Genomic DNA, 16740 nt, shown 5'->3' on the forward strand with positions numbered 1-16740 from the left:
TCAGCAGGGCTTGTTAAGAGGAGTCACTGTAGAGCTGTTCAGCGTTACATGTATGTAAATGTGTCGCGGGGGTGGGAGGAGGCAATGCCAAAATAGTCAAAAGGTGGTGCTAAAGAATGTTAACCACTGGTTTAGTATAAGACACCTTCATTCAACTTCACAATGAAATCAAACAACTTTATATACAAATAAGAGAACGGATTAGATTAGATTATGTTAGACTAGAGTAGATTAGATTAGATTAGTCTAGATTATATTAGATTAGACTAGACTACATTAGATTAGACTAGAGTAGATTAGATTATACTAGATTAGATTAGACTAAAGTAGATTGGATTAGACTAGAGTAGATTAGATTAGAGTAGATCAGACTAGATTAGATTAAACTAGATTAGACTAGAGTAGATCAGATTAGATCAGAGTAGATTAGATTAAATTAGATTAGATTAGACTAGACCACATTAGACTTCAGTAGATTAGACTCGAATAGATTAGATAACACTAGACTAGACTACATTAGATTAGACTCGAGTAGATTAGACCAGAATAGACTACATTAGACTAGAATAGACTAGATTAGACTAGATTAGATTAGACTAGACTAGACTAGACTAGACTAGACTAGACTGGACTAAATTAGATTAGACTAGATTAGATTGGATTACAGTGGATTAGGTTCACCTTGACTGTCACTAAAATGAAAGTGAAATACAATAACCTGTGTAACAGTGAGGATCATACCGTCATGGCAGAATAAAATGACCGTGAGTTCAGTTACACTACAAAGTACAAATAGTACTACAGTGATAACACGGTAGTAGTCAGTGGAACTGACGGCTTTACATGACAGTGACAAATATGGCTAATATTATTATTACTATTATAATAAAAACACCAAATTATCTGTGTGTGTGTGTTTAGGTTTTGCCCTGGGTTGGGGTCCAATCCCGTGGCTCATCATGTCGGAGGTTTTTCCCGTCAAAGCCCGAGGGTTTGCCAGTGCCGTCTGCGTCCTGACCAACTGGAGCATGGCTTTCCTGGTGACCAAGACCTTCCAGGACATGATGGTGGGTCTCAACAGTTGGGGATGAAATGTTCCTGTACAGTAGCTTCACAGTGTTCCTCACATGATCTCTTTTTAGCTCATAGTTGGAATTCCATTTCTTAAAACGGTCGAACAAGTGGGGCTTTGTTTCCTTTTAACTGTTGTCACACACACACACACAACTAATTATACCACCACATTAACCAAATATGGATCGGTCTCAATGTCTTTGCAGCTCCTTCTCACCAGCGCTGGAACTTTCTGGTTGTTTGCGTCGATGTGCGTCCTCAACGTCATCTTCACCCTGGCTGTCATCCCCGAGACGAAGGGCAAGACGCTGGAGCAAATCGAAGCCGTATTCAGAGGAGAGTCAGGTCCATGAAGTCCACCCGTCAACCTGTCTGTACCTGGACAATAATTAGGATTGCGATTAAAATGGTCCGCTTTAGCAGATGGGGAGAAAATGCAAAAAAAAAAAAAAAAAAAAATTCCAGAAAGTTCGTTGAAAACTGCACTAAAGGTTTGGTTTCAGATACAGAACCAGAAACCAAAAAAACGACAGTGACTTTAAAACAATGTGCTGCTAACTCTAGTGACACAAAGTGACGACACTGCCCTCTGCAGGCGTTAACAAACGTTGCGTTGCTGAAGGATTTAATACTAGTTTTTCATATTTCACTTCTTGTACACCCACATTTTTTTGTTTATTTTTTAAAGGAAGAAATCACAGTGTTGTAGCAAATTTATTTTAATTTTATTTTTGGGCACAAAAAAAAGGTTTTACTGTGTTTGTGTTCTTTTGGGTCACTTTTCACAGTTGGGATTTTTTAATCCAAATCAAATTTTAATCAAACTTTTTTTGATAATATAATTATAATGATTTTACTGAGATTTAAAAAAAAATCTGTCTGTGTTTTGGTGAACCGTTCAGAAGACATTTATATTATTGGTAATTGTTTAATCGTAGACTCTTTGGGAAGTGAATGAATCGGTGAATGTAATGTTTACTTTTTTTCTTCTTCATGAAACCATCTCAGGTCTTGGCAGGTCAACACTACACATATCACTTGAACTTGTCTACTGTGAAATCGGAATTTCTGTTCATGTTACCGACGTTTTTCTGGACCCTTGTAGTGACGAAAAAGTGTCTGTATATGTAAATATAAATTTCTTGTCGTCTAATTTTTCTGGTGAAGCCAAATTGTCATCAATAAAATCTTATAAATATTCCAAATGTTCTGAGGAAATTTGGAATTATTTATACACTAAAATTATATAATATTATTTTCTTCATTTTAATTAATTTTTCAAATTACATTAAATTTAATTAAGTGACCTTACGATTCAACATTGTCCGTAAACAAAATGGAGTAAAAACTGTATTTGAATTACAACAATAAAAATGTTTAAAAAAAACTCTTCTTCTTTCTGTGTTTGATATATTTCAGTTATTTACCTTTAAAAAAATTCAAAAAAATATATCCAAAAAGTGTTGCTCATGTTCCGAAATGAACTTTAACGCATTTTAATAAATCTACATAACTATTATGACAGTTGGCGGGCACGTGTTTCCGGTCGGCGTTCAAAAATAACGGAAACGCTTGCGAGTTGCCCGCGGTGTCACTGCTGTCATCGTCCGGGTCTCCTCGGCCGGTGCTGGCGCCCCCCCTGGCGGTGCCCTAGCCTCGGAGCTTCAGGGATGCTGTTGCTGCCGCCCCGGAGATGGAGTTGAAGCACAAAAACGGCCAAGTGTTGGACGGAGTTTGAGACAAAGGACATCACGGCGCTGCTCTTTGGATGAAGTATTGGCGGCAATAAAAAAAGAGGCGGGAGGTTTTTTTAGAAAGTCGTGCTGAAAATGAAGCTGCTGAAGCCGAGCTGGGTGAGCCACAACGGTAAGCTTGTGCAGGAATCTGTTGGACCAAGTTCGGCTTTTGTTGTCGAGGGGGGTGGCGGAGGGCAAGGAGGTACGGTGGTCGACACTTGTTCGACTCGTCTGTCACTAAACACTCGCCTGCAAACGCGGTTCGACTCAACAAGTGAAGAACACTCTCTCGGTCGCACCAACACTGCGCTGCCGATTTTGGGCTTTAACGCACTTTCCTCCATGTTAATGTGCGCTAGCCGCGGCTAGCCTGTTAGCCACTTAGCTCCTTCACCTCTTGGCTGGGCTGCGGATGCCCAGACGTTAGCCGAGTTACCTGCCAAAAAAAAAATAAAAAAGAAAGACCCGACTCCCAAGTTTCGCTGTCGTGTGACTTAGTGTCCGATATACTACACCATTCCAACAAGAATGTCTTTTAACCAGTGACAGTTTGTGTTTAAAATAAACATAAACATTTTAAAAACAGAGCCAGTATTTTTAAGTGTTAAATTTGAAACTTGTCAGACCGAGAAATGGCCTGAACTGAGCTTCAGAGCAATATATTATATTGGTTTGCGAGTTGTTTCCGCAACATTCAGTAAAAATGAAGATGGAAGATGAAGTATACGGGCTGATACTAGTTGTTGCTAAATATCGCTGAACTTACGTGTGTAACACTCGCTAATTGTGTAATTGTTTTCACAGGCAAACCCATATTTTCGGTTGACATTCATCCGGATGGGACGAAATTTGCCACCGGGGGACAAGGTAAGATGATAACGAACCCTAATCTAGCTTCGTCCGTGTTGTTCAGTAGCGAAAAGCAGGGGTTCAAGAACCGGTGGAAAAAAAAATGTACTTCAGTTTCACTAATTTACTTTATTCCAAAAGTATCCAGTCATATTACTTTACTGTTTTCATTCAAAAATAATATGTCAACGTTTCAAAACAACACGTCTTTCTGACTGTGATACTAACAGAAGAAAGTCTAAAAGACGTTTTATTTTGAAAAATTAATGATTCTTTAATTATGGCGCGGTATTACCGGTCCGTAGTAACGGCTAATACCGGTATATAAAAGGTTAGCTACGGCTAGTGAAGAGGACATTAGTGCTAATAACTTTAGCCAGCCATGGTATAAATACGTAATAAATAGTATATTATTGATTGGATATTTTTTAAATTATCAACTCTTTGAATTGACATATTGTTTTTGGACTAATTTGCTGTTATTTGTGGAGATGGCATGAAAACAAATAAAAATGTAGGGTTAGCGTTACTAAATAAGTAAAAAAAAAAATCAAAAACATGCTAGGACATTGCCTTTGAACCCTTCTGTGTTATTTCTTATGGAGAGGAATAATAATAATAATATATATATTTGTTTTCAAGGGGAGGATTCTGGGAAGGTGATGATTTGGAACATGGCGCCGGTACTCCGGGAGGAGGACGAGAAGAATGAGAATATTCCCAAGATGCTTTGCCAGATGGACAATCACCTAGGTAGCATTCCCTGGAGGCGGTCGGGAGTCTGGAATTTTATAATATATTTTGTTCACAGCGAAACAAATAACTGTGGTTTTGTTTTTTTTTTTTTTGTTTTGTTTTTTTTTTTTTTGCAGATGGTTCGAGATGGTCCAACAATGGGTTGTACCTGGCATCGGGAGGAGATGACAAGCTGGTCATGGTGTGGAGGAGAGCTGCGTACGTACACAGTACAGTTTCCTACACACGTTGTTCACATAGTTCTCGTGCTAAGTTCGATTTTTTTTCTCCTCCCTCTCTGTAGATTCATTGGCCCGAGCACAGTGTTTGGATCCAGCAGTAAACTGGCGAACGTGGAGCAGTGGCGTTGCGTCACCATCCTTAGGAATCACACTGGAGGTAAAGCACGCAGCCCACATATGCGGTCCATACTGTTTTGGCTAAAAGAATAAAAAAAAACAAAAAAAGAACAATGTTGTTCATTTTAACGAGTTTATTGAAAGTTGTTATCGAAGCTCCGGGGCGCAGGTCTTAAAGGGAGCGACCCGAACGCGAGCACCTGTTTCAAGCTAGTGCAAGTTACATTTATAGTGTGTTAGATACATTTTTGTAGCAAGTTGACCTCAGTACCATTGCCAACAGGAACTCAAAAACAGGGAGTATGTGCACGCGATTGTCAAGGTCGTCGAGGAAACGGAGAAAAGATAATAAGTAGCATTTCCTAGCATGGGCTAACTCACCTAAGGTCAGGCTAGTTGAGTGTTTTTTTTTGTTTGTTTTTTTTTTTTTTCACTGACTATGTATAATTTTGTCATCACCAAACATACTGTAAACACTGTGACAACATGTTACATGTGTAACTCACAGGTTGTCGTTAAATGTGCACGTGTGTGTGTGTTTAGATGTGATGGACGTGGCTTGGTCTCCTCATGACATGTGGCTCGCCTCCTGCAGCGTCGACAACACTATCGTCATCTGGAACGCACGGAAATTTCCAGGTCAGTAACTGATGGCAGGCCGGGTTCGGACGGTTTCGTGGGCCAAATTTGGCCCGCGGGCCACCCCTTTGATGATTACTGTACTGCTCCGTTGATAGGAAGCACGTCAACCATATTGGTAATTTCTTTCTTCTTTTTTTTCTACAGAAATGGTGACATGTTTGCGTGGCCACACTGGGCTGGTCAAGGGTCTGACGTGGGACCCAGTGGGTAAATACATCGCCTCCCAGGCAGACGACCACAGTCTGAAGGTGTGGAGGACGGTGGACTGGCAGATGGAGGCCAACATCACTAAACCCTTCACTGAGGTACCAACTGCATGTCGCATGCAGGATGTCACTTAAATTTGATTAATTATTACATTTTTGGAGACACTACAGCCCAGCAGGTGGCAGTGATGTAATTTGTTTGTCTGACAGAAGTGAGTTTGTACTAATCTGTGAATGCAGTAGACTGTGTAGCATGTGTTTCTATTGACATTGACCAACTTGAATTGGACTAATTGATCAATTAATTAATTAATAATTAGTTGTTAATCAACATTTTTATAAAATATTTCCTGTACATGAAGTCTCTTTGTATTTTTGGTATTATCAAAATTCATGAAGTGGCTGGATTGAAACCCCAAGTGGGCCGGTTTTGGCCCACGGGCCACATGTTTGACAACCCCGACGTCCTGGTTAATTAATGAATCAATTAATCAATCCTCAAGCCTGTACGCTTCTAGTCGTGTGACGTTCCCTCTGCTCCATTTTTTTTCTTTCACCCCACAGTGTGGTGGGACGACCCACGTGCTGCGTCTGTCCTGGTCCCCGGATGGTCAGTACCTGGTGTCGGCTCACGCCATGAACAACTCCGGGCCAACCGCTCAGATCGTGGAGAGAGACGGCTGGAAAACCAACATGGACTTTGTGGGCCACCGTAAGGCTGTCACGGTCGTGGTGAGAACTTTTCTTTGACTCGTCGGCTCCGTCCGATCCTGGTCCCGATCGGTAGCTGATCAAGTCTGACCTGACCTTCCGGTTTCCTTGTAGAAATTCAACCCAAAGATCTTCAAAAAGAAGCAGAAGAACGGAAGTTCTCCCAAACCCAGTTGTCCGTACTGCTGCTGCGCCGTAGGCAGCAAAGACCGATCACTCTCAGTCTGGGTCGGTTTGTTTGACAGTGAATTCCATTTTTTTCATTTCCCAGTTAATGTTTAAATCAATAAATGTCATCATCAGACTCTCTCTCTCTCTTTGCTCACTCTCTTCTCTCTTTAGCTGACATCCCTGAAGCGCCCCCTGGTGGTTATCCATGACCTTTTTGATAAATCAATCATGGACATTTCCTGGTGAGTTGACAGCAGCAGCTGTAAATCATCGTGTAAATTTACAGGTGTCAAACTCATCTTGGTTCACGGGCCTCGTACAACCTAATTAGATGTTGAGTGGGCCGGACCAGTACAATCATAACATAATTACCTAATAATAACGATAACAATGTTTTTCCACTTTGTTTTTATTCAAAATTTCACAAAATATTTCCTGAACATAAAGTTTTGGTGTATTTTTTTATTATCAAAATTCATTAAGTGGGACGGTTTTGGTCCACAGGCCATATGTTTGACACCCGTGACGTCCTGGTTTGCATGTAAATGAATGTTTTTGTTATATCAGGTTATGATATAAATATATATGTATATACGTATGTATGTATATGTATATATATGTATGTATATATATGTATATGCATGTATATATGTACACACACACACACACATATATACAATGGGGGGAAATAAGTATTGAACGCATTAACTTTTTTGTCATTACATTTATTTCCAAAGATGCAATTCATGTGACATCTCTTCCAGACACTGGTATTAACTCAAATAATCCACACATAAAAAGAAATCACAACATTCAAATCCATAAATAGTGATTATGAGGAATTAAGTGCAATAACACAGGAAAAAAGTATTCAACACACCATGGGAAAGCTGTATAGTTTGGCAAGGAAAGGCACCATACCATCTCAAAGCTTAAAGTAATTAGTCTTTGTACTTCCTATAAGTGCAAACCAACATCAGCTGTGTTAATGCTAACTGATGGCCCTATAAATAGGTTGTTTTTTCGCCAAGTAGTCAAACAAGACACATCTCATGATGGGTAAAAGCAAGGAGCTCTCTCAAGACCTTCGCAACCTGATTGTTGCTCAGCATCACAATGGAACTGGTTACAGACTTATCTCAAAGCATCTGAGTATTCCAGTAAGCACCGTTGGGGCCATTATCCGCAAGTGGAAGAAGCATCACCTTATCATCAACAGGCCGCGCACAGGAGCTCCTCGCAAGATTTCTGATCAGGGAGTCAGAAAGATGGTCAGAAGAGTTCTCAAAGAGCCAAGGACCACCCGGAAAGCGCTCCAGAAAGACATGGAGGCAGCAGGTACAAGTGTTACAGAGAAAACGATAGGCAATGCACTCCACCGCCATGGCCTCTATGGACGCTCAGCCCGCAAGACTCCATTCCTCAAAAAAAGGCATGTTGAAGCTCGTTTAAAGTTTGCTAAACAGCATCTGGATAAGCCTGTGGAATACTGGGAGAATGTTGTCTGGTCAGACGAGACCAAAATTGAACTTTTTGGCTGTCATACTACACACCATGTTTGGAGGAGAAATGGCACTGCACATCACCCAAATAACACTATACCAACAGTGAAGTTTGGTGGTGGAAACATCATGGCATGGGGTTGTTTCTCATCTCGTGGTACTGGCAGACTTCATATAATTGAAGGAGCAATGAATGGAAACATCTATCGGCAAATTCTTGAGATGAACCTGCTGCCATCCACCAGGATGATGAAGATGAGACATGGCTGGACCTTTCAACAGGACAACGATCCGAAGCACACGGCAAAGTTGACTCTCGAATGGTTTAAAAAAAAGAAAATCAATGTGTTAGAATGGCCCAGTCAATCACCTGACTTAAATCCGATTGAACATGGACCAGTCTGACAGTCGTGTACGGTTCTACTGGTCTAGTAGTTTGACTTTAGTCCCGATCAAAGCCTGTCTTGAGTTTACTTCTCATGCACGCCAGGACTCTGACAGGTCTGGGGATGTTGGTGTGTTCAATGGACGGCACCGTGGCTTACCTGGACTTTTCCATGGACGAACTGGGGGACCCTCTCAACGAGGAGGAGAAGGTGAGACCCTCTTAACTATTGGTGTATATCGACATGTGGCGTAAACGTTAGCTAGAACGAGGTGAACGCATTCCTTTATCGCATGAACCAATGGGGTTAATGGGAAATATTCATAACACAATTTCATGATTGTAAAAAACGATTTTGTTCGTCACGTGAGATTTCACTTCCGCTCGGTGACGTGACGCTCCGGTCTAAGATTCTTCTCCTCTCCGTCCCGACTTACAGAACAGCATCCATCAAAACATCTATGGAAAGAGTCTGGCCATAACCAGCACCGAGGCCCAGCTCTCCACCACCATCATCGAGAATCCCGAGATGCTGAAATACCAGCAGGAGCGGCAGAACTCGGCCCAGGCCAACGTAGGCCCAGGGGGCGCCAAACCCGAGTCCTCTACCCCCAAACTGAATAGTGTGATGAACGGAGAGTCTTTGGAGGATATCAGGAAGGTAAGAAAAAAAACCCCAAACCTTTATCTGTTGCATTTGCTAATAGGAATTTGAGTGTCCCTCGAGGCCACGTAGTTTAACAGCAGAACAGTGTTTTTAGGTGCATGTTGCCACCTACTGTTCCAGAGTGTGTAGTTCGGTGGTATGTTTGCTAATTCTGTATGTCAGGGATTCCCAAAGTGTGGAAGTGCCACTAGGGGGTGCACAAAATACAAAATGTGATGTTGAATATGAGTGGGGACTTCTCCAAGCACTAAAGTTTTGTGATAGATCGACTGTCTCCTGTCGTTTTTGCTCTAGAACCTTCTAAAGAAACAAGTGGAAACGAGAACCGCAGACGGCAGGAGACGGATCACGCCGCTGTGCATCGCTCAACTTGACACGGGGTGAGACGAGCTGACAACCTGCCTGTGACGTTGTCAGCACTGGTCAGAAATAAAAATTAAAATGAAATAACGAAGCATCCGACTGACAAGAGGGCGACGATGCGCTCGTCTCTCCTTCTGCAGGGACTTCTCTCCTGCTCTCTTCAACAGCGTTCCCATCCTGCCCTCGGGCACCTCCATGTCCAATCAGCTTCCCCCTCAGCTCGGCTCCGACTCCAACCATGGACAGAAGCCTGGCCAAGAACCCATGCTTACCTCGCCTCCGGCTGGCAGTGCAGCCAAGGGCCTGGAGGACAACAGGGACGGGTACGACGTCCGATGCTCCTACGTTTCATTCTCGCTGACCTTATTTAAAAAAAAAGGCTAATTTTCGCTAATCGGATCTCTTCATATTCTAGCGTGAAGCCCAGTCTCCTGCTCACCTCTGCTTCCAAGATTGAGCCAATGAAAGCGCTGGACTCCAGGTTCACAGAGAGGTCAAAGGCAACGTCCGGCGTCACGGTGGCCATCTCCTCGACCACTGGACTCGTGCCGCTTGAGAGGTACTGTTGTTTTGGCAATTTTGTCGAAGCATTAACGAAGTTCCCGTGCTCGATACATTTGTGTTTGTGCTCGCGCACAAGAATGCGAGTGCACGTCGGCCTCGGTACAATCGCCAGCTGTGAGAGTATCTGGCCTGACAGGAATTCAGAAACAGGGAGTGTGTGGATACACTTTTCAAGGTCTTGTAGGAGCTTGAGAAACGATAACGAGTAGATTTCCCATCACAGGCTAACACCGGTTGTTTCAGTGTTTTTTTGTCCACTGACTACGTGAGTTTCGGTACAAGTTGAACGGTGAATAATAACACAGAATATAATTTTGTTTTCTTCTCATCTTCTCATGTGCCACCAGGCCCAAAGAGGTCGTCCTGGTGCCGAAGGACGTGAAAGCTAAAGAAGACACCAGCAGCGACAGCGAGGACAAGATGGCCTCCATCAACAAAAACTTGGCGTTTGCAAAGAGGAAACCGGAGCTGCTGATGGACGGAGGAGAGGTGGTGGAGAAGAGGAAGAAGGGAAGGCCCAGGAAAGACAAGATGGCTGCCCCCATCACCCAAACCCTCCCACAGGTAGACGGGTTATTTGAATCGACTTTGAGCGGTGCGTTTCGTTTCGAGATACCATATCGATATTCTACATTAACAATTAACAGTCAAATATTCATGTCATTGGTTCATCTAATTTTCTTATACGTCTTTTCTAGCGATCTGTACCAATTTAAGTTATTGTATCGCGATACATATCGTATCGCCAGATTCTTGCCTATATACACCCCCAGTTTCAAAGAGCTTCCCTCTCGGCCCTTTATCGTAAATTCACACCGGTGGCGGCGGATTGGTCGCTTCCTTAGGGGCTTATTTTTGTAGCCCCAGTTGCTTGTTTTTGCTTGTGTAATCTGGCAACCCTGCTAATAAGATTGAGTTTTTGTCTTCCCAGCAGATCTCTCCTCCGGTTGAACGGGAGCCGAGCAGACCCGCTCCTGCCACTCCGGCTCCTGTGGCAGTCCTCAGACTTCCGACACCAAGTACACAGAAGTCCTTCAGTCTCCAGGTACAACAGTTTCCTGCGGGAAGTTGACTCTTTGCTGCTTCCTGTGGTCAACATACAGCATTATCTATTAATACTTTTTTTTTTTTTTTTTAAATCTGCAGGGGAGCATGGAGCCGTCCGTGTTCCTAGAGGTGGAGAACGAGGTTTCAGTCGTGGCAGGTTCCAGGCTCAGTCAGCTGCGAGTCACCAGAGATGGACGAGACTGGAACACCCTGTTGCCGAGCTCGGTGGTCACTGCTGCTGGGAGCAGGTAGGGGGCGCCGCCTCGGCGCTTTCGCACGCATTTCACACCGAGGTTGACTGTGACTGTGAACGTCAACGGTTGTTGCCTTCCTACAGTGAAATCCTGGCGGTGGCTTGTAGCGACAGGATGTTGTCGGTTTTCTCCTCCTGTGGGCGGCGACTGCTTCCTGCCATTCAGCTGGGAATGCCTGTGTCAGCGCTGCACTGCACCGCCCACTTTGTCATGGCGCTGACGGCCGGAGCGACACTCTCTGTCTGGTCAGTGCTGTGAAGAGTTTGATAATGCGAATGCCACGCTCGCAAAGTGTGTTTTTGTTTGTAACAACAGGGGGAGACAGTGAGGCCGTACAACTTTGGTTCATCTACATATGAACAAACTAAACTACTAACCACTGACAAACATCTAGGTTCACTCTTGAGATGTAACCGACCCCCCCCTTTACCTCCCCCTCCTCCCAGTGGAAGTGGGTGGAGAATGCAGTATCCTGTTACAAGTTATCGCAGTGAACTCATGACCTCTTTTACCTTTTTTTCAGGGACGTCCAAAAGCAAAAGGCTCTGGTGAAGAACGAGTCTCTCTCGAGCATTTTATCTGGTGAGTCGACATTTTCATTTCAGTTTCTATAGTCGCTGTCCACGACTAAACTTTTGTCCACTTGAAGCTAGCAACAATTTTCTGGATTTTGCTTTCTGGTATTTCTCGATTCCCTCCCAATTAATCTTGACTCCTGGGTTCTTCATATCAGCCTGTAGTCTGGCTGATGCGGTCTGTGCTGAATTCTGTTAAAACCACCGTTGTCTGTGTCCTCAGGTGCTGACACCACAGTGTCTCAGTCTCTGCTAACTCAGCAGGGAGTTCCTGTCATTGGACTGTCCAATGGGAAGTCGTACTGCTTCAGCTCCTCGTTAGAGACTTGGTGGGAAACTCTGATGGGTTATTGGTGCCTTTTCATGTATATATATATGTATATGTATATATATATGTATATGTATATATATATGTGTATGTATATATATGAATGGGTGTGTGTATATATGTATATGTGTGTGTCTATACATGTGTATGTGTATGTGTGTATATACACATATACGTGTGTATATGTGTATATATGTGTGTGTATATGTATGTATTTATGTATGTGTATATATGTATATGTGTGTGTGTGTGTATAAATATAACAAAAATGACATGCCTTTACAGAAATGTGTATAATGTACATTAGAAGGTACTTTCTCAATTTGTTCAGTAGGTGGCGTAAGGCCACAGAAACCTATCTAGATTTTTTTTACACCTCAACCATGTCTAAAAAAAATATTTCTCTCTAAAAAAAAACAAACATCTGCACAACAGTTCACACTGTTCATATAAAACCACTACATGACCTATCGTTTTTTTTTTTTCTTTTTCTTTCTCCTCAGGACTCTAATCGCAGATAAAGGCGACTCTTTGGTCCAGTGTGCCGACTTCAGGAGCTGCCTGACGAACAGCGACCGGTCCGTGTCCACGGGGCCTCTGGCCGTGATGCAGGGACGTAACCTCAAGTACGACAACATTCGATCTCTTGACCTCCTTACCGTCTAATCACGTGTCGCGAAGAGCAACTGGTGCGAGGCTCTGATCCATTTACTTATTTATTTATTTATTTTCAACCCTTGTCGTCTCTGCAGTGCCGGTCGACTGGCGTCACGCCTCTCCTCCACGCCTCACCACCTGCAGCAGAGCATGACGCTTGCCTTCCTGGAGAATCAGCTGGCGTCGTCTCTGACTCTGCAGTCGGCGCAGGAGTATCGCTACTGGCTGCTCATCTACGCCCGCTTCCTGGTCAATGAAGGTGCTCATAAAAAAAAAAAAATACAGGTCATATTTGATGGACCTTAAGGACAATTTTGACATGGCAGTTTAAAAATTGTTCCACTAGGGGGAGCTCTAGAACACCTAGCGTTATGTGAACAACAAAACTAGAATACATTTAAATGTAGAAATTAAAATACTCAAATTTTTAGTAATAATTTTATCATAACTTTTGTTTTTTTAGTTTAACCTAAAGTAAGAAATGAATTATAATAAATACATTTTTACACACATTTTATAACCCAAATTAATTTTAGCCTAAAAAAACTCAAAATTAAAATTTTTATATTATTTTAGCAAAACCAAATAGAGCTGATTTTCTTTTCATATTTATAATAAAACCTAAATAAAAAAAATCACATGTTGAAGATACTTTAGTGTTTTTTTCCCTAATACGCTGAAACATCCGTCTCCCATCTCTCCTCCCTCTCTCCTTCCCTCCTCCCTCCCTTCCAGGCTCAGAGTTCCGGCTCAGAGAACTCTGTAAGGAGCTGCTCGGTCCCGTCCACAAGTCCACGTCCACGTCCTGGGAGCCCACTACCCTCGTACGTAACAACACATAAGAACTGGTGTTTTCAATTTAACCCGTCTTACCCGCTACCCGTAAAAAGACTTTTTGGGGGGGGGGTCGGGTATTTTGCGAATTGTTAACAATTAGGTTCTGTTCCTAAACTCTGCAGCCACGCTTAGTTGCCGAGCTCTGCTGTAGATTGGGGGCTGTCAAACATACGGACCAAAACCGGTCCGCTACTTGGTCCTATTCGGCCCGCTTGATAAACTTCAAAAAGTGGAAGAATGTTTGGACAAAATATATTTAATGAAATATATATATTAATGTATTTCACATATATCTGGTCTGTGTTTCAGGGTCTCCGTAAGCGGGATTTGCTGCAGGAGGTGTTACCCGTTATTGGCGAGAACCTGCGATTCCAGCGACTGTTCACGGAGTATCAGGACCAGCTGGAGCTGCTGCGCAACAAATAACACGCGCACACACACCGGCTGACCTCTGGCATCCTGACTCCTCACTGCACCAGCGTGGTTTGTTCCGCTACGGCTCGGCATCGGCTAAACTCTCTCACCCGCCATAGAAGCTTTGACAGTGGTGGACAGTGGACAGTGAGTTCACATGCAGTCGTCCAGTTTCAGGCACTGGGACGTTTGGCTGCTGACGTACACGGGGGACAGATGGGTGCTTTATCGTTTCTTTTTTACTTAATTTCGGCCGCCTACGCTGCATCTTTTTGGGGGGTTTTTTCTCAGCCTAGCCTATGCACAGCTCTTCCTCTCACCGCCAGTCGTGATGTCATCGGTTTCGTATAATGAGAGACCCGAGACGAAGACGGGCCAGTGTAAAACCAAGAGAAAGTCTAAAGAGCAATACGTATGTACCAAAGTGATGCCTTCTAGTGTGAAAGAAAAGAGACAATATACATACATAGTAGGTGACATGGTCTTTTTTTTTTCTTTCCTCTCCTCTCCCCTATGGTTGGACGCAGAAAAGTGTTCCTTATATAGAGGAAAATGATCATTTACGAGGGTCATATATCCATAGCATCATCAAACATCATCTGACCAGGCTCCGCCCACTTTGGTCTCTCAGTGTACACCTGGGTATTTGATACAATTTTATCAAACGGCAAAAAAAAAAAAAAAAAAAAAAAACCCCACAAGAACGGATGTGTTCGAACGGTTTTTATTGTCATCAAAGGACGAACTTTCTACGATTCAGGTAACATTGGATTTGCTTTTCTTTTTCCCCGTCACCTTCTTTTTCCCCTTCCTCGACCGATGTTTAAGTACCAATATTTACACGAGTCCTGTTTTTAAACTCTCTCTCTCTCTAAAAACCTGACCATATATCAGATATATCACGTTATCCGACCGTGTGCCCGTCATTTATCGTCACTGAAAGTCTGTTGTGTTTGCAATCAGCATTACGAAGTTTCAAAGATGATGTATAAACTTAAGACATTTTAACAACTGTTTCAATGATGGTGAAACTCATGAACTTGAATTAACTAGAAAAATGAGATCTGTTTTCTACAGCAGCCGTGTGTGTGTGTGTGTGTGAATGTGTGTACATAATGTGCATTTCCTCCTCAATTTCGAGGAATGGGGGGGTCCATTTTTTTCACTAATCTGTACAGTTTCTGCTTTTCTTTGGTACATGCTTCTGTTGCTCATTTTTAAATGTTGTACAGAGCAGTTTTGTTTGTTTTCTACACAGGGGTGCGGGGTAAAAAAAAAGAAGAGAAAAATGTTATCTTTGAAAGAAATGGTGAGAATCAACCAGGATATGGATCTGTTGAGTCTTAGGCAACTTCCTGTGTAATGTCACTGACTCTGTGTGTGTGTGTGTGTGTGTGTGAATAATGAGACAACCTGTTTGTTTTACATGACATGTCAGAAAACTAATGTATAAACGAAAAATGAACAGTAAACAATTTAATGCTAACGAGCTGCGCAGCTATGTGGTATTTTCAGTCTGACGTTTTAGAATTGAATTTGAGTATCTTTTTTTATAAAGTATTTACATATTAAACTGTAAGTTTGTACTTTTGATCTAGTTAAAACAAGTCAACTTTTTTTCTCCGTATTTTGTAAGAATTTTGGTCGAATGTTTAAAAAGTGATTGTACGACGCCATTGTGACGTCACTACACTAAGCGAGTGAGTTTACTTGTGATTCAGCAACATCGTATCAGTCCGCGCTGTGTAAGAGCCAAACGTCTCATAATTTTAGTAAACTAAAAAGTTTGGTTTTTTTTTTAAACATCACCCTATTAGTGAATGGAAGGTCACAGTTTGATTTTATCGATTCAAAATGTTACATAATATTTGTCTCATATTATCAACGATCTAGGATACAATATATGACGTTGTGATCCGGTCTGTTTAAGAGAGAAAACGGATAGAAACTCGCATACTTAAAAAGAAAAGCTGATTGGTTAAAATTAGCATGAATACAACCAATTAGGACGCTGTAAATTTTGCAGGCACTACACACGGCAGCTACACGAGCAAAGACGTGAACTCTTTCATGCACAATTTTGTTCCGCCCTATTTAGTGTCGGTTTATGGGATACTATACGTAATAGTGATGGGAAGACCGACTCTTTTTATTGATTCGAATCTTTGTCTCTCGAACAGTAAAATGGACGAGTCGTGAACGAATCTTGAACTAATCATTTCATTCGTTTTACAGCAGGTGGCGCTTTAGCCCTATTGTGGGCGTTGTAAAGAAGGCTGCGGTTCTCCGACACTAAATACTGAAGGCAACATGGTTTGCTTCCGCTGACAAAGTCTACAAAGTACACAAAATGCCATAAGTAATTAAAACCATGTGAAAAGCTAAGAAATAAAAACACACCACAATGTGAAGATGAATGAGAGCAAAACACAGAAAAAGATTCGTTCACAGCGAAAGATTAGTTCACAGCGAAAGATTAGTTCACAGAAAAAGATTCGTTCACAGCGAAAGATTAGTTCACAGCAAAAGATTAGTTCACAGAGAATGATTCGTTCACAACGAAAGATTCGTTCACAGCAAAAGATTAGTTCACGGCGAAAGATTAATTAACGACGAAGGATTAGTTCACGGCGAAAGATTAGTTCACAGAGAATGATTCGTTCA

At 42.2% G+C, this 16740-nt stretch overlaps 2 protein-coding genes across 2 annotated transcripts in view; both read left to right on the forward strand.

Moving 5' to 3' along the window:
* Positions 1-1549, forward strand: part of slc2a8 (solute carrier family 2 member 8) — a 7752-nt gene extending 6203 nt beyond the window's left edge. Inside the window, exons 9-10 of the mRNA XM_008336457.2 lie at positions 922-1067; positions 1281-1549. Coding sequence (XP_008334679.1) covers positions 922-1067; positions 1281-1427 — 293 coding nt within the window. The 3' untranslated portion in view covers positions 1428-1549. The remainder of the gene's footprint in view (positions 1-921; positions 1068-1280) is intronic.
* A 1158-nt stretch (positions 1550-2707) lies between these two features.
* hira (histone cell cycle regulator a) lies at positions 2708-14769 on the forward strand. Its single transcript, XM_008336459.3, has 25 exons — positions 2708-2940; positions 3615-3677; positions 4302-4431; positions 4542-4613; positions 4699-4793; positions 5297-5392; positions 5540-5700; positions 6166-6333; positions 6427-6540; positions 6655-6725; positions 8476-8581; positions 8810-9031; positions 9332-9417; positions 9541-9723; positions 9816-9959; positions 10312-10528; positions 10899-11009; positions 11111-11259; positions 11349-11510; positions 11789-11847; positions 12064-12169; positions 12672-12794; positions 12921-13084; positions 13561-13649; positions 13972-14769. The coding sequence occupies exons 1-25, from the start codon at positions 2904-2906 to the stop codon at positions 14086-14088; spliced, it is 3045 nt and encodes a 1014-aa protein (XP_008334681.1). The 5' UTR covers positions 2708-2903; the 3' UTR covers positions 14089-14769.
* Positions 14770-16740: the final 1971 nt, after the last annotated feature.

Source organism: Cynoglossus semilaevis, chromosome Z (genome assembly GCF_000523025.1).
Source record: "Cynoglossus semilaevis isolate Cse_v1.0 chromosome Z, Cse_v1.0, whole genome shotgun sequence".
Lineage (NCBI taxonomy): Eukaryota > Metazoa > Chordata > Actinopteri > Pleuronectiformes > Cynoglossidae > Cynoglossus > Cynoglossus semilaevis.

What these genes read in the sequence shown, in the direction of transcription:
- hira (XM_008336459.3), top strand. Translation starts at nt 2,904, where the DNA reads ATGAAGCTGCTGAAGCCGAGCTGGGTGAGCCACAACG. An exon ending in CTCTCAACGAGGAGGAGAAG is followed by an intron (nt 8,582 to 8,809) that starts GTGAGACCCTCT and finishes CCCGACTTACAG; the next exon opens with AACAGCATCCATCAAAACAT. An exon ending in CCTGGGAGCCCACTACCCTC is followed by an intron (nt 13,650 to 13,971) that starts GTACGTAACAAC and finishes TCTGTGTTTCAG; the next exon opens with GGTCTCCGTAAGCGGGATTT.